This window comes from Hemitrygon akajei, chromosome 22 (genome assembly GCF_048418815.1).
Source record: "Hemitrygon akajei chromosome 22, sHemAka1.3, whole genome shotgun sequence".
Classification (NCBI taxonomy): domain Eukaryota; kingdom Metazoa; phylum Chordata; class Chondrichthyes; order Myliobatiformes; family Dasyatidae; genus Hemitrygon; species Hemitrygon akajei.
The window spans coordinates 55,413,928-55,441,343 of NC_133145.1; the positions used below are offsets into that span (position 1 = coordinate 55,413,928).

A 27,416-nucleotide genomic window follows, 5' to 3' on the forward strand; every position below is an offset into this window, starting at 1 on the left:
CCTTCCAGAGCATAGAATATAATAAATTTTAAAGATTAAACATTGGAACACACAGAGAAATGGCTCGGCTGCCTCAATGACCATCACAGAAACAAGGAGGTTATAGTAACTTTATGAAGTACTGATCAGGCCACAGTTTGAGAGTGATAGCCATTTCTGGTTGCCACACCAATAGACTGGACATGATGGCGGTGAACAGGGTGCTGAGAAGAATCACCAGGGTGTTGCCTGGGAAGAGTGTTGCAGTTATGAGGAGTAGGTTGGTTTGTTTTTCTTGTAGTAATGCAGGCAGAGTGGAAACTTAACAAAGATTTCCCTTCCTCTCCCATCTTCTTCTATTTTCCTGCTCTGGCCTTTTACCTCTTCTCACCTGCCTATTATCTCCCCTGGGTTCCCTCCTCCTTTCCATTCTCTTATGGTCCGCTCTCCTCTCCTATCGGATTCCGTTTACTTCAGCTTTTATCTTTCCCACCCACATGGCTTCACCTATCACCTTCCAGCTAACCTCCTGCCCCTCCCTCTACCTTTTTACCCTGGCATCTTCCCCCTTCCTCTTCAGTCCTGATGAAGGGTCTGGGCCTGAAACATCAACTGTTTATTCACTTCCATAGGTACTGCCTCACCTGCTGAGTTTTGTGTGTGTTGCTTTAGATATCCAGCCTCTGCGGACTTTCTCATGTTTAAAGGTACACAAAGGTACACTCGTAGCATTGTTTGTGTGAGAGGAAATGGAAGGAAAAATTAAAGAGAGTTACAAGTTCAGTACAAGGAGGGTCCCGTTAGAGTAAGCTATGAATTGCTAGGCATGGGGGTGGGGGGGGGGGGGAGGAGAAGATCAGCTGAAAAAATGGGCTAAGCTCTTTGTGACTTAGATGTCCACGAATTCCTTGACTATTTGGAAGTAAAGGATAAATGAGGAGGGAAACAGAGACAGAAGATCATAGTTGTGGAGAAAAGGAAGTCCTGTTGTCTTTTTTCTCAAGAATATCCTGGTGTAGAGTCCAAGAGTCGCACAGCAAGGAAACAGGCCCTGCCACCCACTTCCTCTGTCAACCAAGAATTTCTCCTAAGCTAGTCCCACTTGCCTGCATTTGGCCCATATCTCTCTAAACCTTTCCTGTCCATGTACCTGTCTAAATGTCTTTTAAATATTTTCTGGTTTCTTCCCCCTTCCTTTCCAGTCTTAATGAAGGGTCTCAGCACAAAACATCGAATGTATATTCCTCTCCATAGATGCTGCCTGACATAGATCCTCCATGTGTACTATTTTAAATGCCAGCATCTGCTGAATCTCTTGTGTTTAGCTAAGGCTCCAGTACTTCATTCCTGATGGTAGTAGTGAGAAGAGAGCACGGCCTGGATGATGGGGGTCCTTGATCATGGATGCTGCTTTCTTCTGGCAGCGCTTTTTGTAGAAGTGCACAGTGAAGGGAGAGGCTTTTCTTGTGATGAACTGGGCTGTATCCACCACCTTTCGTAGGCTTTTTCATTTTTGGGCATTGGTGTTTCCACACCAGGCCATGATGCCATCAGTCGGGTATGCATCTCTAGAAGTTTGTACTGAAGAAACCCTGCAGAATCTCCTGGATTTGATGCAGATACATGTCGTGGGCCTTTTATACTGTTGCTAAATGATGAAGGAGCCACTCGTCATCTGGTTGGATGCCCGCACCAACCTGAGACTTTCACAAGGCATAAGAGGCGTACGCTTTATAAGCAGGCACACTGGAACTGCGTTGATTCACTCCCACACTAACTAGCAGCCTGTAATTCTTATGTGGGCAATAACTAATATCCTGGCTAACTGGCAAACAACGTGGCTTATTCTGAGATGTCTCCTATGGCTATTATATTAAAATTAAAAGACATGTTTGATGTCTACTAGCATTGACCATCAGAAGATTAATTCTCTCTGCAGCCTTTGTGCATTTAGTGTTACGTCTGAAGCAGAACCTGTCTAGAGTCATGGACTTCCATTTTCTACAATCACTCCACGATAAGTACACTCTTGCAGAATGCCCACTGTTGTAACGTCAGAGAGACACAGCTGGTAGAGATAAACAGTCTTTTATTCAGGACACACATAGAAGCTGACAGCCTTCAGAGTCACGGGAGAGAGAGACAGAGACCCAACATTTCAGCACGTCTTTATATATTAAAGAACAAAGGTAAGAGAACAATTTTTATTGTTACAATGCCCTCATAATGCTTCTTACACTTAGTTTTCAAACCACTTACACGTAGTGGTTACACGTAGTTTTCAAATGCCTGCATCTTTCCCTAGCACACCCAAAATGAATGGTAATTACTGTGGTCTCTGAGTTGCGTTCAGGCAATGGGGTGTTGATTGCATTCATGCATATGCAGACACTTATCAATTGAGCCTACGTCCACACTACACCGGATAAATCCGTAACCGAAGCTTTTTCTCTTCGTTTTTACCCTCAGTCCACACTAAAACGGCATTTTCGTCCCCCAAAACCAGAGCTTTTCAGAAACGCTTTCCAGGGTGGGTATTTTTGAAAACGCTGCTCAGGCAGATCAGTGTGGACGGGGTAACCGGAGAAATCTGAAAACGCTATCAGACGGCAGCGCGCTATTTCATTGTTTTCTTGAACGCAACCTAACAATTTCAGAACAGATGGCAACGAGACTGAAGCCAGAAGAGTTAGAAATGTACTCACCAAATACTTTGACCCATAACTTACTGAATAAATAAGTATACTGTACTCACTTTGCCCTGTTTTCTGTCCTTGCTCGTATGAAGGTGGTTTACCTATTTAGGCAAGTACTTCTCTGATAATAGACGTGTAACAGCCTAATGTAACATTGTATGGAAATACAAGATAACACTGATGCAGAGATTAAAACATTTATACGTTTAACAAGGTGCTTTATTAATGCAACAGAGTTAGTTAGTTTTTCAAAGTTCGTCATCAGCCGGGTCAATCTGTCCATGAACTCCCTGTCGGTTGCCTCTGTACACTCCAGTATTTGTTTTTATTTTACTTTTAAGTTCTCCTGAGCGAGAGCCAACAGTTGTCCGTCGTTTTAAGTTTTTCTAGTCTGTAACTACACAAACGCGCACTTTTACGGCGAGATTCAACACCAAGCATGTCGCTTATTTTTGGTAGATGTGTCCTGCGCATGCCCAGTAGGAGGAGATTCGCCAAAATCTCCATTTCAATGTGGATACAGATATTTTCAAAAACACATAGTGTGGACGCCTATCATTTTTAAGCGAAACCGGCATTTTCAAAATTATCCGGTCTAGTGTGGATGTAGCCTGAGTTGTGTTCATGCAAAGAGATGTTGATTGCATTCATGCATATGCAGACACTTATCAATTAAATTATGTGTCTCCTGGTCTCCTGTTCTGTTCTGAGCTGCATTTTGAATTCAATCTACAATCCATATTCAGGTCTGAAAATTGGTTGCTGGAGTTAATATTTGCTAAAGACTCTAGCTCCAGAATACACCCTAACACCCACAATACTCCGTGACCCTCCAACACTCTCATTCACTGCTTGCTTCGTTCTTAAAGAAACCCGCAAAAATTTTTTGATGTGACTCCTGAACTATAAAATAAGGCTTGATTATCCAGTACTGCTGAGCAATGCCACTAATGTTCTTTGCAAACAAAAATTGTTTCATGTTTAAATGATTTTTAATCTGCATTTGGCAGGGTCCCAGTCATCAACATGCAATATGCAGCCAAGTGGTTTCCTTTCAAGCTGTCTTCACCTCATGCTTACACCTAGTTTTTCACTAAAATTAGAACAGACAAAGAGCTTGAGCTGCCTATGAAATAAATACAGATGGTAAAAATAGTTATAAGCTGTGTTTTTATAAGCTTGACATTCAATTAATTTAGTCACCTTGGTGTGTCAGAAAGAGTCAGAATGATTATAGTGCCAAAAGTAAGAAGATTACATTTAATTGGATCACTGTACAACAGTAATTTGATCAAATCCTTTATACGCAGTGTCTGGATCAGAATCAGGTTTATTATCACTGGCATATTGCTGTGAAATTTGTTGTTTTGAGGCAGCAGCATGTTGCTATGATGTAGTGGCAGAGCTGACTTGATGGGTTGAATGGCCTCATTCTGCTCCTATGTCTTATGGTTTATGGGCTTACGGGAAGAAGCTGTTCCTAAAACATTGAGTGTGTGTCTTCAGGCTCTACGTTAAACTTGTGTGTTTTAGAGCTTAAAATCTAAATTGTGCTGTGAAACAACCATATAACACAGTTTAGGGGAGATGTGTGTTTCAGGAGCAAGCCCTTTGGCCCACAGTGTCTGTTCTGATTATTGTTAGGGCATATTCTGGAGTTAGGCTATATAGAAAATATTAATTTCAACAGTAACCAACCTTCAAATCTGAATATAGAATGTAGATTGAATTTAAAATGCAGCTGGGAACAATGGTTGTCCTGAAGCTGCATTTTGGATTAAATTGTAGACCAGGAAACACCTAATGACTGAAATATGTATGCATATGCATGAATGCAATCAACACCCATTGCATGAATATGACTCAGAGATGACAGTAATTAATATTCATTTTGAGTATGTTGGTCAGAAGACCCAGGAACTCGAAAGGAGCATTATGAGGGCATTAGAAGCTATAGAAATTGTCCTGTTACCTTTATCCTTTAACACATAAAAATGCACTTTAATGTTGGATCAGGGAGCCGCTCTCTCTAGTGACTCCAAAGGTTGTCAGCCCATGTGTGTCCCAAATAAAGACATTTAATTCTACCAGCTGCATCTCTTTGGTGACTTCATTCACAGTCACAACAAATATGATGCCATGTGAAACTAATCTTATCTGCCTATACATGATCCATATCCTCCACTCCTTTTGATATTCATGGATCTGCCTCAATGCCTCGTCGGTTCCACTATCTTACTTGCTCCCACCACCTCTCTGAACAGCCTTTTCCAGACACCACTACTCTCTGTGTAAAAAAAAACCTTATCCTGCACACCTCCTTTAAACTGACCCCTCTCACCTTAAAACTGTGCCGTCAAGTATCTGACACATCTACCCTGGGACAGAGACCCTATCTATGCCTCTCATAGTTTTATATACTTCTCGCAGGTCTCCCCTCAGCCTTCAGTACTCCAAAGAAATCAAAACATGTTGTTCAACATCTCAGAGCTAAATCACCTTTGGATGGACACTACCTGATCATTTTGGTGCAGAGTTGGTGGGTGGGGAACAGAGTTAAACAGCACACGTGAACAAACCTTTTCCTTTAACTGTTTTCATGGTAACAAGTGCACCACTGTAACTCCAGTTGTAACCAGAATTACAGATGCATTGGTTGAAACACCATTTTATCTGCAGTACATAAAAAGCAAAGTGTAGCACCTGCTTAGTCATGTGAAGCCAAGAGAGCAGGTGGTGGATGGTTGTGTGAGCAGCTGGTGCATATCCCAAGTCCTGGTTATGCGACCACTGACACCAGGCAGACAATCTCTGAAGAGTATTGATAATGGCTGGGGTCATCCGTCTTATAAAACACTGCCCAGAAGAAGGCAATGGCAATCCACTTCTGTAGAAAATTTGCCAAGAACAGTCATGGTCATGGAAAGACCATGATCACTTACGATGTACGACACGGCACACAGTGATGACGTGGCAGCTCTAAAAAAAACTGTTTAGCCCACACTTGGATTATTGTAAACCGCTTCTGTAGAAAAATTTGCAAAGAACATCATGGTGACGGAGACCATAATTGCCCACGTGATATGACACGGCACATAATGATGATGATGACATAAAAGGGCCATCTGAGAATCTATGTGTCAGCAGAGTGATAAAGATTAGCTTCATTTGTTACACGTACATTGAAACATTCTGTGAAAAGTATCATTTGCATCAAAGACCAAAACAGTCCAAGGATGTGTTGGGGACAGCCTACAAGTGCCAACATAGCATGCTCACATCACCCTATCCCTAACCCCTATGATTCTGGAATGTGGGGCACGACAGAGCACCTGAGAGAAGCCCATGCTTACAGACAGAAGTTCAAAGTACATTTGTTATCAAAATTTGTGTACTTATACAACCTTGAGATTTGTCTTCTTACAGGCAGCCTCAAAGCAAAGAAACCTAATAGAACCTATTTTAAAAAAAGACCGTCAAGCACCCACTGTACAGTGGGAGAAAAACAAATCGCGCAAAAGATAAATGCAAGCAAATATTGTTCTGAACTGAAGTCCTCAGAGTCTGTCCATAGATCCTTAGTTCAGTGCCGAGTGGAACAGTGTGCTGAACTGACCTGACCCACATCTCGGGCCCTAACACCCTGACCTTCTCAATCTGGCCTGGTGCTCAAATTGTCGCCTAGGCATTGGGTTCAGTCACTTGTTAGGCAATATTCTGCAGCGATGGAATTATATGAATATAGCAGATATTAATTCAAAAGCTGGCGCCTGCGTAAACACTCCTTCAGTCGACATCTTCTGAATAGATCATGAAGCCATATATTTCACTTCTTTTATGGTTTTTATGTTTGTTTTTCATCTTGAATTTGATTCTGGAACAGTTGGTGCCTCTGATTTGCGGTTTGCTGTGCAGTCTCTGAGAGGATTCCGGGAGGCAGAGGCAGCGTGTGGGAACCTCATGGCGAGAAGGCTGTGGGGTGAAGCTGATGTTCGACTCCATTTCGCTGATTAAAGCGACGAGAGAGATTGAAACATTGAGGCAAATGCAGAAGGTGATTACAGGTTGCCTGCCATTTTATCGCTGGGGAATCGCTCTGCTGTCAGAGAGGAGAGACTGCCATTTTATCGCTGGGGAATCGCTCTGCTGTCAGAGAGGGGAGACTGCCATTTTATCGCTGGGGAATCGCTCTGCTGTCAGAGAGGGGAGACTGCCATTTTATCGCTGGGGAATCGCTCTGCTGTCAGAGAGGGGAGACTGCCATTTTATCGCTGGGGAATCGCTCTGCTGTCAGAGAGGGGAGACTGCCATTTTATCGCTGGGTGATCGCTCTGCTGTCAGAGAGGAGAGACTGCCATTTTATCGCTGGGTGATCGCTCTGCTGTCAGAGAGGAGAGACTGCCATTTTATTGCTGGGGAATCGCTCTGCTGTCAGAGAGGAGAGACTGCCATTTTATCGCTGGGGAATCGCTCTGCTGTCAGAGAGGGGAGACTGCCATTTTATCGCTGGGGAATCGCTCTGCTGTCAGAGAGGAGAGACTGCCATTTTATCGCTGGGTGATCGCTCTGCTGTCAGAGAGGAGAGACTGCCATTTTATCGCTGGGTGATCGCTCTGCTGTCAGAGAGGAGAGACTGCCATTTTATTGCTGGGGAATCGCTCTGCTGTCAGAGAGGAGAGACTGCCATTTTATTGCTGGGTGATCGCTCTGCTGTCAGAGAGGAGAGACTGCCATTTTATTGCTGGGGAATCGCTCTGCTGCCGGAGAGGAGAGACTGCCATTTTATCGCTGGGTGATCGCTCTGCTGTCAGAGAGGAGAGACTGCCATTTTATCGCTGGGGAATCGCTCTGCTGTCAGAGAGGAGAGACTGCCATTTTATCGCTGGGGAATCGCTCTGCTGTCAGAGAGGAGAGACTGCCATTTTATCGCTGGGGAATCGCTCTGCTGCCGGAGAGGAGAGACTGCCATTTTATCGCTGGGGAATCGCTCTGCTGTCAGAGAGGAGAGACTGCCATTTTATCGCTGGGGAATCGCTCTGCTGTCAGAGAGGAGAGACTGCCATTTTATCGCTGGGGAATCGCTCTGCTGTCAGAGAGGGGAGACTGCCATTTTATCGCTGGGGAATCGCTCTGCTGTCAGAGAGGGGAGACTGCCATTTTATCGCTGGGGAATCGCTCTGCTGTCAGAGAGGGGAGACTGCCATTTTATCGCTGGGTGATCGCTCTGCTGTCAGAGAGGAGAGACTGCCATTTTATCGCTGGGGAATCACTCTGCTGCCGGAGAGGAGAGACTGCCATTTTATTGCTGGGGAATCGCTCTGCTGTCAGAGAGGAGAGACTGCCATTTTATCGCTGGGGAATCGCTCTGCTGCCGGAGAGGAGAGACTGCCATTTTATTGCTGGGGAATCGCTCTGCTATCAGAGAGGGAAAGGCCTGCCGCTATGCCCGGAGAATGTTACCCAGGGTTTTTTGCATTTTGGATATTGAATTGGACTATAGCTTTTTTTCTCAGTCTTATAGTTTTTTTTATATTGTATGTTCTTCCCCGGATCTTTCTCAATTTTTGTTTGCGGGGGAGGGGGATATGGAGGTCAATAGGCCTGTTCCGTTTTTTGTTTGTTTTTTTGTGCAGGGAGGAGGGATTTGGGATGGGTGGGGGGGGGGGTGGTTGATGACCGTGCTGCCATTGGTTTTGTGGCTATCTGGAGAAGAAGCATTTCAGAGTTGTGTACTTTGATAATAAATGAACCTTTGAATCTTTGAAACAAGAACCAGTTTTCAGTTCTTAATGTAAATTGCAAGCAGTAATCCGTTTGAAGTGAAAAGGACTGCTTTGCAAACAAACAGCACTGTCTACAGAGCAGAAGCTGCTGCCCCTCAGCAGGGGACTGCTCCGGAGATGTGTGGTGCAAAGTGAAGTGACATGAGACATTCCCATCTGCATCAGCGAAATGCAAGACAGTGGGGTTATACTAATTGGTCAGCATCAAACCAGGCAATTATGGGTGAAGTTAAATTGCACTATTGTGATAGCAACACATCCTTTCTGAGATATGGGTCCCAAAAGTGTTGACAGTACTCCAGCTGTGGCCTGACGTAAGAGCAGAATTAGGCAATTTGGCCCATGGAGTCTGCTCTGCTATTTTGTCATGGCTCATCCATTTCCCTGTCAACTCCATTCTCCTGTAACCTCTTGTGCCCTAACCAGTCAGGAATCTGTTAACCTCTGCCTTAAATAACCTGGTCTCCACAACCACCTGTGGCAACAAATTCCACAGATACACCAGCCTCTGGTGAAAGAAATTCCTCCTCATCTCCATTGCAAATGGACGTCTGCATGAATTACTTTGTCCCAGCAAAGATGTTTGAACGTTCAGAAACGTCACCCCACTGTAGACACATTACTGAAAGGAAGCATTGTCAACCCAAAATGTTGGAGCAAACGATGTCATTGTACCGATTGAAATTGTATTGAATCACCTGCTGTTCCCTCTGATCTTCGCGGTATTAAAATCTGATATATTGGCATTGTGGGACTTTGCAGAGAGGGTTTCCAGGAGAATGCCTGCTTATCACGATAAATAACGACCTTCATATCACCAGCCTCAGTGTCTCTCGGGTGCTCACAACTCTTCTTGTTTCCATTTCAGGCTGACATAAGGTCCAGAGAATATATCCGTAAAAATGTTAACGCATCCTGACAGTCGGATACACAGTGGTCAGACGTTAATCTTGCAAGGTAGGTCCGACATGATGAGTGACTGGTGGGATTTACATTGAAATCTGGTCCCAGAATGGACTGCCATCATCGCATTATGTGAGCAAGTGAGGTTAACCATGTGTAATGCTGCAGAAAGCACTGGATTATGATGCAGTCAGCAGGAAAAGGATGAATTAATACAATTAGTTAAAGTGCTTTAAAGTGATAGCAACTCTATCAATACTTGTACAGTTTACTTACACTGCCACAGGAGCATAGCGGTTAGCACAACGCTATTACAGCTCGGGGCATTGGAGTCTGGAGTTCAATTCCGACACCGTCAGTAAGGTGTTTACACATCCTCCTCTTGAAACGCATGGGACCTGGGCTTCCTCCCACATTCCAAAGATGTACCGGTTAGTAGGTTCACTAGTCATTGTAAATTGTCCTGCGGTTAGGCTAGGGTTAAACAGATGGGTTGCTGGGTAGTGTGGCTCGTTGGGCAGGAAGAGTCTGTTCCATGCTACATCTCCAAACAAAACTGAACAAACAAACAAACAGTTTCGCCCATGGTGACGTTTGGGAGCTCAGTGGGAAGGAAGGAGTTTGGGAGGGAGGTGTGAAAGAGAGGGAGTGGGCAGTAGGAGGAAAGCAGGTGGAACTGAAATGGTGGGGTGGGATAATTGTCAAACCTCAGACAAACTGCAACGTGCGTCGGCCAAGGGAAAGCCTGCAGAAAAGAAAGACCAGTCAACTGTGGGCCAGCTCAGGTTATTGTGAACTGCAAGAGCTACGAGCATCAAGCCAGCGAGGCTGATTAAAGAGGTTCCGAGGTCAAAGTGCATTTATTATCTAAGTACGTATACTATATACAACCTTGAGATTCATTTCCGTACAGGCAGCCACAAAATAAAGAAACCCAATAGAACCCATTAAAAAATGCTGTCTAACACCCTGCAGGGAAAAAACAAATCAAAGAAACAATAAAAGTAAGCAAGTAATTTTTTTTATTATTTATAAAAAATAATGAAACTTTTAAACATTAAAAATAATAACTTTAATAAGTTTATTAAGCTTATTTTAATCATTGTGGGGCTGTTGCTGCAACTGTGAGCCTACTGGAGGCTGGAGGCCTTGAGGCTGCCTTTCCTGAGGTTGGACTGCTGTGCGTGTCAGTCAAGATCACGATTCAGAGGAAGGAAAGGGGCTCTCCGTGTGACCATGTGGATTTCCTCCAGGTGTTCTGGTTTTCTCCCACATTCCAAAGATGTACGGTTAAGGTTGGTGAGTGGCGGGCATGCTGTGTTGGCACTGGAAGAATGACGACACCTCAGCACATCGCATTGCAACAATGCTTTTCACTGTATGTTTCAATGTACATGTGATAAGTAAAGATAATCTCTAGTCTCAAGTTTATTTGTACAATACGCCCGACGATGTGCTGGGGGCAGCCCAAGCATCACCACACATTCCAGCGCCAACGTAGTGTGCCCACCACACTCAGCCGAACAACACAGAACACAACAAAACGAACACAGCAAGCAACAAAATGGGAACAGCAAAACTCCCTCCCTCCTGGGCACATACACAGTCCTCCTACTCACCAACTGCATCAGCGCATCCTTAGGTTGTGCTGGTTGTTAACGCAAACAACACATTTCACTGTATGTTTCAATGTACATGTGATAAATAAATCTGAATCTAAATCGTGATATTTGGAGTAGGGGGCACTGTCTGTGAGATATCAACTGAGGGGCTAACTTCGATGTAGCCAACTTGTATACAAAGCAATAGCAGAATAAAGTGTTACAAAGAAAGTGCAGTGCAGGCAGACAGTAAGGTACAAGTCCATGACGAGCAAAGACTGTGGAATAATTGTTGGTGCCAGATGGGGTGGTTTGAGTTTCTCAGAAACTGCTGATTTCTTGAGATCTTCTTCAACAACAGTCTCTAGAGTTTATAGAGAATGGTGCAAGAAACAAAAAAACACCCATCGAGTGGCGGTTCTGTGAGCGAAAATGCCTTGTTAATGAGAGAGGTCAGAGGAGAATGGCCAGACTGGTTCAAGCTGACAGGAAGGCGACAGTAACTCAAGTAATCGCGCACTCAGCAGTGGTGTGCAGAAGAGCATCTCTATATGCACAACACATTGAAATTTGAAGTGGATGGGCTACAGCAGCAGATCATCACAAACGTACACTCAGTGCCCACCTTATTAGGTACAGCAGGTACCTAATAAAGCGGACACCGAATATATACTTTGTGTTCCTTCACTATCACAGAGTACTACAGCCCAACTCATTCATACCAATCAAGACGCACATCTGCCCATGTTTAGCTCATTTCCATCCAAATCTTTCTTATCCATGCCCTCGTCCAAATATCTTAAATGATTCCATTGTACCTGCTTCTACTACTTCCTTTGGCATTTGGTTTGAAATGCGTACCACCTTCTGGGTGAAAAAGTTGCCCCTCAGGTTCTTTTTAAATCTCTCTAACTACTGTGAGCATCCAGTCTATCTCTGGCCCTTTTCACTTCTCTGGATTGGAATCCTGCATTTCTCTAACAATGATGCAAGTGAACTGCAATACTTCAAAGTGGCTATCCGTCCTATTAAAGATTAGCTTTATTTGCCACATGTACATTGGGTGACAGGGTGGAGATACACCTCTACCAAAGGAGATGTAAGGCACTCCTTCACTCCGCTGATCTGCAGGTCAATCTTGGGCAAGGTGTAGCCTAGCTTAGCCCCCACTCTCCCTGTTCAGGGTTACATGAAGCCATGGGAGCAGGCGGTGGACGGTCGTATGAGCAGCTGGTGCATATCACAAGTCCTGGTTAGGTGACCACTGACACCAGGCAGACAATCTCTGAAGAGTATTGATAGTGCCAGGGGTCACCTGTCTTGTAAAGACACTGCCCAGAAGAAGGCAATGGCAAACTATTTCTTTCGAAAAATTTTCCAGTAACAATCATGATCATGAAAAGATCCTGATCAACTACGTCATACAACATGGCACAAAATGAACGAACATCAAAACATTGAAACATACAGTGAAATGCATCATTTGCGTCAATGGCCAACAAAGCCCGAAGGTACGCCAGGCCAGCCCTTGTGACATCATACTTCTAGCGCCAACGTAGAAAATCACCAGACCTAGCCCGTACGTCTTTGGCATGTGGGAGGAATGTGGAGAACCCAGAGGAAACCCACATGGTCATGAGGAGAGCGTCAAAATTCCTACTGGAATGCAATCCCAATCGCTGATCGCTGGCACTACAACAGTGTTAGGCTAACTGCTAAACTGCACAGTGATTCAAAAGCATCTGGATGAGTATCCAAAGCTCCAGACTTGGTTCAGAGATGGGCCGTGAATGCTGACATTACCACAGGTATCCACTCAATGAGAGTGAAGCTAAAACAAATAATACTGGGTGAATATTTCAGTGTTCTCCACTGCCACAAAATACGTTCATGGACCACTTTATTAGGGACCTCCTGACCCTAATAAAGTGGCCACTGAGTGTATGTCTTATGGCTGTCGAAGGGTACAGGGAGAAGGCAAGATAATAAATCAGCCATGATCGAATGGCGGACAGGGCTGATTGGCCTAAATCTGCTCCTATAGCTTATGGTCGTGTTAGACCTTGCAGCTGGATAGAATTTCAAAAAGAAAAGAATTTAATTTCCTTTAGGTTCAGGAAGATGAAACTCAGGGTTGCATACTGCAAACACTAATAATAATTACTGTCCATTACGTCACTGGCATTTAGGACGGCATTGAGGTCCTCCATCCCTGCCGATGTTCATAGCGTCAGTAGCTTCCTCTCGGTTTTCACGACTGTCAATCAGACAGGTTCCAGGTGGAGACTCAGGGATAGCGTTGCACTCAGGTGTAGAAGGATTCTTCACTGCTGTTTTCCCTCACAATTTTGTTTGATCGGTCTGGGTTGTTAGCCCTGAGCTGAACGCCTAAACCTGGAGGACCGATGGACCATTCTTAGTTCGGCCTCTACCCTTTGACCTGTTTGGCATGGGTGACTCTAACAAGAGCTAAAGCATAACGCCCTGACTCCAGCCGGCATAGTTCACCAGATCATCGAGGCGTGCACCAAACCAACAACAAGGTTGTGGTTCTCTTGGAGGTTACTGCATGCATACTTTGATAATAAGTATAGTTTGAATCTTTGAAAAAAAAGAGAAAATAAAACATACTCAAAACAGGAAGGGAAAATAAATGTATAGAAGTTACTTTAAAAGAATTTATTAAATATATAAAAATGGTTAAAAAAATTAAAATGAACAATTCAGCTATTTTAGCCAATAATCTCAGACTACTATCATAATGAAATCATAGATACCCAGTGGATCAATATGTTGGTTGCATCGATGACAGGAAAAGAGAAATCACCAACATTAAACCACCCACGTGTGGAACACACACTGCTGGCACTATATGGGGAAAAGTATGAAATAAACAAAATAAGAGATTCAATCCAATAACAAAAAGAATATCTCTGATATGAAGAGTGATTGTAGAACTCGCTAGAGGATTCTTGTTGCATCCTTTATGGTGTGTTTTGTCCTTTCATACAATGCAGAGTAGCTGCTAGTGCTGGATATTGTTTGTGAGCAGTTTGTGAAGGTTATAAGCAGCGGAGGCACAAGGACATATTAACTTGGAGCTCATCTGGTCATTGTAATCCCAGCACAATAGTTTCTGTTTCCAACCACCCCCAAGCTCTCTGCTGCCTACTTCTCTTTTCATTTTAAGAATACACGAAATAGGAGCTGATGTTGGCCACGTAGAGTTAAGGTGTAATACAATACGGCAACAGGACCTTCAGCCCAACTTGTCTGTGCCAACCAAGTTGTCCATCTAAGCTAATGCTATTTGCCTATTTTTGACCCATACCCTTCGGAAGTCTATCCCACACAAATTGTTGTGTAAGTGTCTGAATTATTTGTCAGCATTTCTGTCTGGTGATTCCATTCTCACTGCTCTCTGTAAGGAATTTGTATGTTCTCCCCATGACCGTATGGGAGTCCATAGATGTATTGGTTGGTAGGTTAATTGGTCATTGTAAATCATCCCCTGATAAGGCTAGGGTTAAATCAGGTGTTGGTGGGCAGCACGGCTCGAAGGGCTGAGAGGGCCTACTCCTCACTGTATCTCAATAAATAATTAATAAATAAAATGAAAACTATTCCACTTTCCTCTTTTTCAATCCAGCAATAATGTCTCCCTTTCTTTGACAGCATCAAATACTGAATAATACCCAAGTATTTACTTTTCAACTCAACTGGAGAGACCTTCCATAATTCTATTTAATGCTGGAATGGTTTCCTTAATTAATCGTGACCAAACACAATAGCATGGAACAAAAAGGAACAGCGAACCAGCTGGGTCTAACACTTAACAACTGGACGATGAGAACTGGTTTCTGTCAAAGCTGCGATACCTCTGTGTTAATGATTATCTCTTCCTTGTGTCCCATTGTGTTTACTCTCATTCACAAGATCATGCATTTTGTGATCTTGGCTTTGACTGGATCTCCCCGCACTTTCCCAACACCCTGCACTTCCTTCAGGTTCAGGCTTGGCATACTCAGAACTTAAAATACTCAGCGGTCAGGCAGCATCTGTGAAGGGGAAATATAAAATAGAATTACCATTTCAGGTAAGTGAGTGTCTGTGAGAATTGGAAAAGCGAGGAAACAGAAGTTGGAAAGTTGCAGACAAAGGAAGCAGGGGTGTCTGTTATAGGATGGACACCCAGGCTGGTCAGGTGACACGGTTGCTTTTGGTTCTGTCCCTTTGATCAGAACTAACAAGTGTGATGGAGCGTAGAGGGAGAGACAGGAGTCAGTACAGAGGGAAACAGCAATGTTAATTTGGGACTAGGGGATGCAGAATACTGCAATTGCTAAAATAAATGAGAATGCTTGAATACTCAGCAGATCATGCAGCGTCCATGGAGAGCGAAAAACTGAGAGAATGTTACAGGTGGAGAATCTTACAACAAAACTGGCCAATAAGTTCTGGGTTAATTGAAACAGTTGAATTCAGTAGTTCTGATGCAGAAAAATAAGGAGCAGATCACTAAAAGGTGCTTCCGTGCAGAACTTCTGTGTAGCTGCAGAATACACCCAGTACACCTGCACACCATACCACAGGCCTCAACCCTGAAAGCATTCACCAGCCTTCACTAAAAAGGCATTTGGTCTTGAGTTAATTTAATTAATATTTATTGATGAATTTACATAAGTCAATGTTGTCAATAGTTCAGTAGTTCCATTTAATATCAGGGAATGTGTACAATATACAGCCAGAAATTCTTGCTCTTTGCGGACATCCATGAAAACAGATGAGTGCTCCAAAGAAATACAGTAAAAAATGTTAAAACCTCCCCCCTCCCATGCATAAGCAGCAGCAAGCATCAACAATCTCTGAAGAGTATTGACAATGGCAGGGATCACCTGTCTTTTTTTTAAATAATTTTTTTTATTGAATTTTCAAATGGTTACAGAAGGAAAAAAAATTATCAACCCTTCCCCCCTCCCCTTAACCCCTCCCCCCTAACATATCCCTGTAGAAAGAGAAAAAAAGAGGAAAAAAGAAAGAAAGCAAGAAAGAATGCCTGGATATCGGAAGATCCCCACATGCTCCATGGAGTTCATAATAGCTTTAGTATATATATTTATTTATTTCCCCAAATAACCAATAATTTTATCTTCGGAGCACCTATGTATTTAATCCTATCTTTTGTAAATAAGGGTGCCAAATTTTCAGAAATATTTCATATTTATCTCTTAAATTATAAGTAATTTTTTCAAATGGAATGCAGCTAAAAGCTATATCTATTTTCATTTTCTTAATGTATGTTAAAATTCTTTTTCTTTTAACACCAGTAGTGTTAAATTTATTGATGAATTTACATAAGTCAATGTTGTCAATAGTTCAGTAATTCCATTTAATATCAGGGAATGTGTACAATATACAACACGGACAATATGTGTACAAAATTCAACACGGAGAATTTTAACACCAGTAGTGGTCCATTAAGCCCATTAACTTTAAAACTTTAAAAATTCAGTAAATTAGTCATTATTTTTAACCTGGAGTTTTAACAGTCTACAGTAATACCTAACTTTTCAACTTTCGTAGTACCTTGGGGAATCTTTTTAAAATTCTCCATGTTGCTATGTGTCTCCCCACCCCCCGATTGCCCAGGCAAAGAAAGAAAGATTAAAGAAAAGTAGATTATAAAGAAAAAAATAACAAAATACCCCCCACTAATGTTGTGAATAAAAAAAAACACAACATTACCCCCCTCCGTTGTACGGGTCATGGCAATCGCCATGATTACACACGTGAATCCCGTAGCAATTGATCCGAAGTTCCCCCAGCTCCCCCATAACATAAAAAAGTATATATAAGAGAAAAAAAAATAATATCACTACTCTCGATTAATATTTCTAAAATTTTTACCTTTCTCCCCCTGTATCATATAATTAAGAATATATATTACAACATCGGTTGCGTGGGGAGGGGAGACTTGCAGCTTGGGCACCTGCCGGTCTTCCACAAAAAAAACCTGGCCCAGGCTTGCACCCTGGAAAACTTTGCAAGGCGCAAATCCATGGTCTATCGAGACTAACGGAGGCCTACACAGAGTGCAAAAGACAGAGGGTTTATGCTGTCTTAAAAAAAGCCTTCAATCTGGAGTATTTTGTCGGGCTCTGAGTGCCACACTTCAGGAAGGATTTGAAGACTTTGGCAAGACCACAGTAGATTTACCAGAGTAGTTTAAGGAGGAGGAATTACAGTTACTTAGTTCAAAGCTTTCTTAGAACTGAGAAGGGCTGAGGGATATGACAGAGGTGTTGCAAATCCTGTAGTGTAGATTAAATATGGAGAAGTTCTTTCGAAGCACTGAAAGGTCAGTAACCCAAAGGGACAGATGGTTGGCAAGATAAACAGTGACACAAAGAAAAATATTCTTGTTCTTACATTGCATTGAGTAGCTGGGATTTGGAATACATTGCTTTACAGATACAGATTTAATAGTGGTCTTCAAAAGGTGTACACTCAGTGGCTGCTTTACGAGGTACCTTCCCTACCTAAAAAAGTGGCCACTGAGTGTATGTTAGTCGTCTTCAGCTGCAAAAACCTATCCTCTTCAAGGTTCAACATGTTGTGCATACAAAGATGCTCCTGCACACCACTGTTGTAGCATATGGTTATTTGAATTACAGTCGCCTTCCTGTCAGTGTGAACCATCTGGCCATTCTCCTCTGACCTCTCTCATTAACAAGGCATTTTCACCCACAGAACTCCCATGCAGTGTTTTTGTTTTGTTTTTTGTTCCATTCTCTCTAAACTCTAGAGCAGGGGTTCTCAATCTTTTTTATGCCCATGAGCCTGACCATTAACTGAGGGGTTCATGAACCCCAGGTTGGAAACCCCTGCTCTGGAGACTGCTGCGTGTGAAAATCCCAGGAGATCAGCAGTTTCTGAGATATTCAAACCACCCTCTCTGGCATCAGCAATCATTCCCGGTCAAAGTCACTTAGATCACATTTCTTCCCCATTCTAATGTTTGGTCTGAACAACAGCTGAAACTCTTGATCATGTCTGCATGCTTTTATGCATTGAGTTGTAGCCAGGTATTTGCATTAATAGGCAGGTGTACAGGTGTACTTAATAAAGTGGCCACTGAGTATATATTTGCAGAGAAAACGTTGCAAGGAAAGGACGTAGGAGCATGACTAATTTGAAAGAGCTTTTATAGATTCGATGGGCTGAATGGGTTCCTTTGCTGATATTCAATGGTTTTTTTTTTAAGAGGCTTGATATAAGACTAAAATCTCTGATCAGTGAAGTTGGCACTGTTCCATTGCTGTTTGTTCTTCTGTTGGGATCTAAGTATAGGCTGATGTGCTGCTGTAATATCAACATATTGAATTACCCTTGCATTTGAAAGCATGCAAATCGGTCTTCCTTCAGAGCTCATTAAATAAAAGATTCTTCAAATCATATTGAAGAATAAATATGGAAAAGTTTGGAATGTGTCATCAATTGCTTTGTCATAACTTGAAAATTATTTACATTTTATCATTCGAATATGTACAGAACTGGCATTGTATGCTGTTGTAAAGGGATATTAATTTACACCAGTATGTCAAAAGTTAGACTATTACAAGATGGTAGACTGTCAACTGAAAGAATCTGTTAGAGGAAGTTTCCACTAAAGATTGATTTGGAGTTGGAATTAGAACTGGTTTACTATTGTCACATGCATTAAGATTCAGTGAGAAGCTTGTCTTGTATACTGTTCATAGAGATCAAATCAAAACCTGAGTGGATGATTGTGTGCCTATGAAAACTTGCTGTATATTCCCAAACCAAAAGCCATGGATGAACTAGGAGGTACATCATTTGCTGAGGGCTAGATCTGTGGCTTAAGTCTGGTGAACCAGGTCTATACAAGAAGACCAGGTATGACTTGTGGAGGGCTATTTCAAGGGAGATAATTCTGAGTGAGGTTGGAGGAAACATCGGATGCACATCAACTCTGACAGGATTTGCAGGACATTACTTCCTACAAAGTGAATCCTAATATCGTGAATGGCAGCGATGCTTCACTACCAGATGAGCTCAACGCCTTCTATGCCTCCTTTGAAAAGGAGAATATATCTACAGCTTTGAAGATCCCTGCTGCTCCTGATGACCCTATGATCTCTGTCTCAGAGGCCAATGTTAGGCTGTCTTTAAGGAAGGTGAACCCTCGCAAGCCAGTAGGACCCAATGGAGTACTGGTAAGGTGCTGAGAAATTGTGCCAACCAACAGGCAGGAATTCAACCTCTTACTGCTATGGTTGGAAGTCCCCATGTGCTTCAAAAAGGCAACAATTATACCAGTGTGTAAGAAGTGTAGTAAAAGCTGCCTTAATGAATATCATCCAGTAGCACTAGCATCTACAGTGATGAAATGCTTTGAGAGGTTGCTCATGGCTAGAATGAACTCCTGCCTCAGAAAGGAACTGGACCCACTACAATTTACCTATGGCACGATAGGTCTATAGTAAATGCAATCTCAGTGGCTCTTCACATGGCCACCTGGACAATGCAAACACAGAGGTCAGGGTGTCGTTCATTGACTAGAGCTCAGCATTTAACACCATTATTCCCACAGTTCTAATTAATAAGCTACAGAACCTGACCTCTGTACCTCCCTCTGCAATTGGATTGTCGACTTCCTGACCAGAAGATCACAATCTGTGTGGATTGGTGATAATATCTCCTCCTCACTGACAATCAACACTGGTGCACCTCAGGAGTTTGTGCTTAGCCCACTGTTCTACTCCTTCCATAACCATGACTGTGTGGCTAGACATAGCTCAAATACCATCTATAAATTTGCTGATGAAACAACCATTGTTGGTAGAACCTCAGATGGAAAGGAGAGGGTGTACCAGCTAGTTGAGTGGTGTCGCAGCAACAACTTTGCACTCAATGTTAGTAAAACGAAAGAGCTTATTGTGGACTTCAGGAAAGGTAAGACAAGGGAACACAAACTAATCCTCATAGAGGGATCAGAAGTGAAGAGAGTGAGCAGTTTCAAGTTCCTGGGTGTCAAGATCTCTGAAGATCTAACCTGGTCCCAACATATCAATGCAGTTAGAAAGAAGGCAAGCCCACAGCCATATTTCATTAGGATTTTGAAGAGATTTGGTTTGTCAACTAAAACACTCAAAAACTTCTGTAGATATACTGTGGGCTGCATCACTGTCTGGGGGCTACTGCAAAGATCCAAAACAGAAAGTTGTAAAATTAGTCAGTCCCGTCATGGGTATTAGCCTCTGTAGTATCCAAGACATCTTCAAGGAGCTGTGCCTCAGAAAGGCAAGGTCCATTATTAAGGACCCCCATCACCTAGGACATGCCCTCTTCCCATTGTTAATGTCAGGAAGGAGGTAAAGGCGCATACTCAGTGATTCAGAAACAGCTTCTTCCCCTCTGCCATATAATGTCTAAATGGACACGGAACCCATGAACACTATCTCACTTTTTTATTATTTCTGTTTTTGCTCTATTTTTAATTTAACAATTTAATATACATATATATACTTACTGAAACTGATCTATTTATTTATTCTTTCTGTATTATCATGTATTGCTTTGTGCTGTTGCTGCTAAGTTAACAAATTTTCTGACACACACCAGTGATAATAAACCTGATTCTGAATCTGATAAGGTGCAAGATTATAATGAGGTAATTTGTGAGGTTCAGAATCCATCTTATCATACCACGGAACTATTTAATAGTCTTATAACAGAGGGATAGAAGCGGTCCTTGAGCCTGGTGGTATGAGCTTTCAGGCTTTTGTATCAAGCATTAACACATGAGGAACATTTGATAGCTTTGGTCCTGTACTCGCTGGAGTTTAGAAGGATAAGGAGGGATCTCATTGAAACCTGTTGAATCTTGAAAGGCCCAGATAGAGTGGACTTGGGGGGTGGATGTTTCCTATATTGGGAGAGTATAGAACTCAAGGATACAAGGACACCCTCTTGGAACAGAGAAGAGGAGGAATTTCTTTAGCTAGGTGTTGTGAATCTGTGGGATTCATTGGCACCGATGGCTCTAGAGTCATTGGGTATATATAAAGCAGAGATTGATAGATTCTTAATCAGAAAGGACTTCATAGATTATGAGAAGGCAGGATAATGGGGCTTGAGTGGGAAAATAAATAATCCATAACTGAATGGTGGAGCAGACTTGATGGACTGAATGGCCTAATTTTGCTTCTATATCTTATGGGCTTATGTATGAGTTGGCAATTTAATTGGCCAGTGTAGATTCTCCTCGGTTTATGGGTAAGTGGGAGCACTTGTAAGGTTTATGAGAATTTTGGAAAGGGTGAAAAATAGGGATTAATGTAGAATTGGTGTAAGTGGGTGGTTGATGAGTGGTTGCAACTCGATGGGCTGAAAGGCTGATTTCCATGTTGTGTACCTTTGATTGCAGTGTTCTAATTCTGTAGGCTGGGAGCCTGTATTGACAGATGCATAATTAAGGCTTACACCAGACTGTTACTATCACTAATTGAAGGATTATGGGGTGGAGCATGGTGAATATTTTAGATGGAAAATTCCTTTGCGTATCATAATCAAACGTTAATTAAATATTAATGTTTCAATGTCTGTCGTCCTGGTCAGCATTAAAAAGTATGAGAAATGTCGATGGTTATAAATGTAGCCTGGTTCTGAGGAACACCAGACCAGTCTGTCAGTTGTCGAGGCTGCCTGTGATGTCAAAAGCCCCTCTGGCATTCATTCTTTCCTGTAGTGAATAACGGACCATATCATTTTACAACTATTTCAGAATCAACTAATTTTCATTTATGAACCATCAATATTTTTGCAAAGAAAATTCTATCAATACTTTTGTAAAGAGTAATGGTTAATATTTTTAAAGGACTTTCACGATGGCAGTGAATGCCATTGAAGTTGTTATGCCTCAAGGCTGGTCGTAATGCATCCTGATGTCCACACCAAACCACATCAGCAAAGTAAACTGGCAGAACTCTGCCTGGGCCATTCCTTATTGTTTACATATGCTTTCAGTATATCAAGGAATCTCTGTAACTCAAGAATCAAGAATCAAATTTACTTATTGCGTGTATATTGAAACATACAGTAAACTGTGTCATTTGTGTTAACAACTAACACACCTGAAGGTGTGCTAGTGGCAGCCGCAAGAGTCACCACACATTCTGCGCTTAAATTAGCATGCCCACAATGCTCAGCAGAACAACAGACCACCACTACTTTCTCATTTTCTGTCAGAGTCACCTGTACTGAAAATGACATTAAATGATCTTGAATCTTGGGGAAAAAAATAACAACGGCAAAACAAGCCTCATCCCTTCCTCCTACCCATGCTTATGCACAACCCAGTAACCCCTGAACAAGCTGTCTTCGTCGTCTCTAAGTGGTCTCAGATTTGAACGGAATTGCAAGCATTGGGCCTTCAGCTACCCCGGCAGACTTGCAGAGATTCATAGACTTAGGGCTCTGGCCACGTGCACATCGAAGCTTAGAGTGAAATGGGTCATTTGCATTAACAACCAACAATTTGACCCTTGGGCATCGGCTTTAGCCCCAGGACCTACCAATCATTGAACACTAGGCCTCGAATTCCAAGGAGATCGCCTGCCAGGGTTATTGAGTAAGGCAGAGACAGATTAAACAGAGGAAGACAGGAAAAGAACCGATCAGTAAATTGTGAGAACTAAAGGAAGCACTGACTGCCAACAACATTTTGCCTTGTATTCTGTTGACAGTTGTCCTTCCTTAGGGGATTAAGTGTGCTTTTGGGCAGGAGTCCTCTTTGAGACTACAAGGAAAATAAAGCTTCTTTGAAAGATCTGGGCTGTTTTCCCACTTTCAACCACAAACAAGTTAAATTCCACCAATGTTGTTAACTATCTGGAAGTACAGCCACAGCAAGATGGATTAGGCCTAGTTTTAGAGTGGAGCCCCTCATCAATGGGTCAAGAATTTGTTCCTTTGCTGAAAGAGACAAGGTATAACTGGAAACCCCATTCTCCCATTCTCCTGCTAACTGGCACTTCCTTGAGGGGAGAAGCACTTGGAAACAGCAGCGGACAGGAGATGAGGATACAGGATCAGAATTATTATCACCAGCATAACTCATGAAATTTGTTGTGCTGTGGCAACTGTATATCAAGAAATTACTGCAAGTTACAAAAAGTTAATTAAAAAAGAAAAAAAGCATTATCTTTGCATTATGTTTGAATAATTGTTTCTTCAAAGCTGGTTTGTAACCTGAAAATGTATTTTGTTTTTTATTTAGAGATACAGCATGGTAACCAGTCTTTCCAGCCCAATAAGCTCATACTGCCTAATTACGCCCATTAACCTACTAACCAGTAGATCTTTGGAATGTGGGAGGAAACCAGTGCACCCAGAGGAAACCCACACGATCACGGGGAGAACGCACAAATTCCTTAAAAACAATGGCGGAATTAAACCCAGGTCTCCGGCGCTGTAATTGTATAATGCCCACTGCTACCCTACCGTGCCGCCTCTAAAACTCATGGTCATAGTGTGGAGGTGCCAGGCATTGAACTCAGGATCTTATCCATACAAAGCAAGCACTCTTCCACTGAGCTACATCCCCTGAAGGAAATTAAATGACGACTTCTGAAAAGGATAGGTTAACAATGCTTCATCTGGTTTAGGTCTGTCATGCTAGTCCAAATCACTGAACTTCCAATTAATTCTGTGGAGCTTTTCCTGAGTGCTCTTTAACCCTTCCTCCTTAACTCAGCATGGTCTATCAACGTTAAAAGAATTCCGAATGTCAGAGCTTCGTGGGCAGGAAACACATTGCTCAATTTTATTTTAAATTATATAGATGTAGGAGGACTTAGTATGAAACTGTTCCCTCTAGGCTTTCCTTATCCTTTAATTTCTAGTATATAATCTATTTTCTTTATTATGTTTTTTGCAGACTCAAACCAGAAATCTGTTTCAATCCATCACTGTTGTGTTTGAGCAATAAATAGGAATAGTGAGAGCTCTGTTCACAGCTTTCCAGTATCATCCCTTATGATTACAGAGGTATTGCTTTCTGGAAAACTGCTGAATAGACAAAACAACAGAACACCCGATTCTTCCGAGAGCAATATTTCCAAATGTAATAAAAGATGTAAGCCTCCAATTTGGCACTCATCTCATTGTTTACACACTCTCACCAACTCACTAACTTTGAGAGCAGTCCTGTGATGGATACAGTGAATCTTCAAACATATCAGTGGAAATGGTTTAGGGGGGGGGGGGCCTATAAATACTGCAGTGGGCAAGAGACGTTATCACACTTGGTGAAATGGGGTTTGAGCGCCTCTTTTGAAGCTAGAAGTAAACACTGTGATCCAACTCGAAGGTTGGATTTTCTGCACGAAGGTGTAACAGTGAGCCAGTTTGCTCATATTGATATTGGCCACTTGTAAACTGAGACCAGACTACCTCACTGAATATTTCCTCATTGTGTAAAGCCACATTGAACCAAGAGGTGGCAGGCTGCACACATCCAGTAGAATGAGTGGGATTCCAATGAATACAGCTGATGGTGTTCAGGCAGTTCACTGAAGATTATTGAATGTCCTGAACATGAATAGGTATTTCCAGGAACTCAGTGCTACCTGGATGACACCATTGTTATCGGTAAGGATGATAAGGAACAACTCCAAAATCTCAAGACAGTGTTAAAAAGATTAGAAGATTATGGGCTCAGAGTATGATGCAGCACATGTAGAGATGTAACACTGAGCGTTATAGGAAGTCATTCCTACCTGTGGCCATCAAACTTTACAACTCCTCCCTCGGAGTGTCAGACACCCTGAGCCAATAGGTTGTTCCTGGACTTATTTCCACTTGGCATGATTAACTTATTATTATTTAATTATTTATGGTTTTATATTGCTATATTTCTTCACTATTCTTGGTTGGTGCGGCTATAACGAAACCCAATTTCCCTCAGGATCAATAAAGCATGTCTGTCTGTATGTGAGTTCTTTAAACCCAGCATCACTTACTGTGGTCATACCACTGATGCACAAGGATTACATAAGTAAGTTGAAAAAAATTCAAGCAGTGGCGAACGTCTCAAGGCCAAAGGATGTGTCACAGTTGCGGTCTTTTTTTTAGGAGTTGTCAATTACTATAACAGGTTCTTGCCAAACCTGGCTACTGTGCTCCACCCCTTGAACTCATTACTAGATTGGGAAGACATGGCAATGGACAAAGCAGTGTGGGGTGGCTTTCAAAAGGGTAAAGGAAATGGTTATATCAGAGACTGTACTCAAACATTATGATCCACGTCATCCAATGAAGCTTACCTGTGACACCTTGCCTTATGGTATAGGTGATGGAAGAGAATGCCCCATAGACTTTGCATCATGTTGCCTTACCGCTGCAGAAAAAATATTGTGCACAGATTGACAGAGAGGCCTTGAGTCTGGTTAGGGATGTAAAGCGTTTCAATGTATGGGAGAGAGTTTATCCTTATTATTGATCATCAACTGCTGGAGTCCATTTTCAATCCATGGAAGGGTGTTCCACTAACAGTTGTAGCACAGAAGTGATGGGCTCTGTTTCTTGGTGGGCATGATTACAAGATCAAATTCAAGATAACAACTAATTATGGAAATACTGATGGATTGTCCTGTTCACCCTTGGAAAAGGAAATATCTCAAAAACTTGCAAAAAAGGACATTCCTCTTGATGCCTTCTCCCTAGAGCAAATGGAAAGTCTCCCTATTACAGGGGAGATGTTCCAAAGGAAAACCAGAAAAGAACTCACATTGCCTCAGGTCTAAATGGCAACCCAAAATGGCTGGAATGTGCAATAAAAATCTCAGTTCCTCCATTTTTACCTGTGCTGGGATAAACTTGCCCTTGACAGAGGTTGCCTTATGTGGGGCTTGAGAGTTGGTGCACCATCCAAGCAGAGAGCTAAAGTGTTGGACGGATGATATACCAGTCATTGAGACATGGTCAAAATGAAAGCATTGGGTTGAAGCTTCATCTGGTGACCTGGGATAGATCAGTAGATCGAACAGCTTGCCGTGTATTGTTTGGGATGCCAATACTGCCTGTTGATGCCAAGAGCAACACCTTGCCATCCCTGGGAATGGCCTGCATTGCTCTGGCAGAGGATTCATGTGGATTTTGTCGGACCATTCATGGGCACAAATTTCCAGGCCGTAGTGGATGGATGCAGCTACAAAGTGGACAATAGTGTTCCCAATAGCCTCCAGTACATCCTCACACACCATAGATGTATTGAGAAGTCTCTTCACATTGACTGGTGTTCCAGAACACTCAGTCAGTAACAATGGACCACAGATTGTTTCAGTCATTTCTGAAAATGAATGGAGTAAGACATTTTACATCTGCACTGTACCACTGGCTTGGCAAAAAGATTTGTCCCATCCCGAGTCTAAAGAACACACTGTGAACAATGTCAGTATAACACACTACACTAACACCGGATCAAAAGCTCGCCAATTTCCTCCTTGCATACTGTAATGCAGCATACGACACAAGCAACAACTCACCGGCTGTACTGTTCCTGGGTTGTCCCTTGCATTCACGCTTCGATCTACTCAAAATCAAACTCAGAAGGAGGATGCAGGACAACTAGCTGAGACAAATTGAGGGCTCCTCAATCAATGAGGATCAATGTTTCACCCCAGGACAAGCATTGCTGGTGAGGGACTACAGAGGTGATCAAAAGTCAGTACTGGGAAGGATTAAGGACAGGACTGGGCCGTTCTCCTTCACAGTGGATTTGCGTCTGATGTCATTGGGAGACAACACGTTGATTGGTTGAGGAGAGCAGAGGCAATTGTTAGAGAAGAAAGTTGGCTACCACCTTCAGAACCTCTTCCTGCTGTCTCAGATTCAACTCTTACAACCACCACGGTAGAGGCTGCAGAACCTGAAATTGGTTTCACAGCCGCAAGTCTCACTGCCAAGCAGAGGGTCTCCCCAATTAAATCTTCAGGCCTGAACCGGATCATTTAAAATTGACTGTGCTGTGGATGTCTATATAGTAGTTGAATTATAGAGTGTACTGTAAATATATGTTGAGATGCTTTCTATATTGAGTTGGAGTTTTAGCTAAGCAGGGAGGAATGTTGTGTGTTTAATATTTGAGTAATATTGTAAATATATTGTTTGATTGAGCATTCTTTGTTGTTTACATAATTCATTATGGGTTATATGTAAAAGTACGTGAATGTCATTACGCTACCATGTTATAAGTGCATGCCTCGCTTAAAGTAAAAACGAAACTAAGACACATTCTCCTGTGCTTATCTTTCAATTAGTTTTATGTTTTGCATAGAAAGGAGGAGTGGCATAACTGAGCAACTGTACATCATTCAGCTTCTGTGATGAATTTGTCATGCCTTCAGAAGCAAACGGTTTGAAGGACAGTT

At 42.4% G+C, this 27,416-nt stretch overlaps 1 protein-coding gene across 3 annotated transcripts in view; it reads left to right on the top strand.

Annotated features, from left to right (window-relative positions):
• LOC140714750 (endonuclease V-like) overlaps nt 1-27,416 on the top strand; it is a 268,236-nt gene that overhangs the window by 105,912 nt on the left and 134,908 nt on the right. For 2 of the 3 annotated variants that reach the window (XM_073026281.1, XM_073026280.1), the window contains exon 8: nt 9,327-9,415. In XM_073026281.1, coding sequence (XP_072882382.1) covers nt 9,327-9,377 — 51 coding nt within the window. In that variant the 3' untranslated portion in view covers nt 9,378-9,415. Of the gene's footprint in view, nt 1-9,326; nt 9,416-23,923; nt 23,966-27,416 lie in introns of those variants that run through there. The other variant, XM_073026283.1, reaches the window with a different exon arrangement.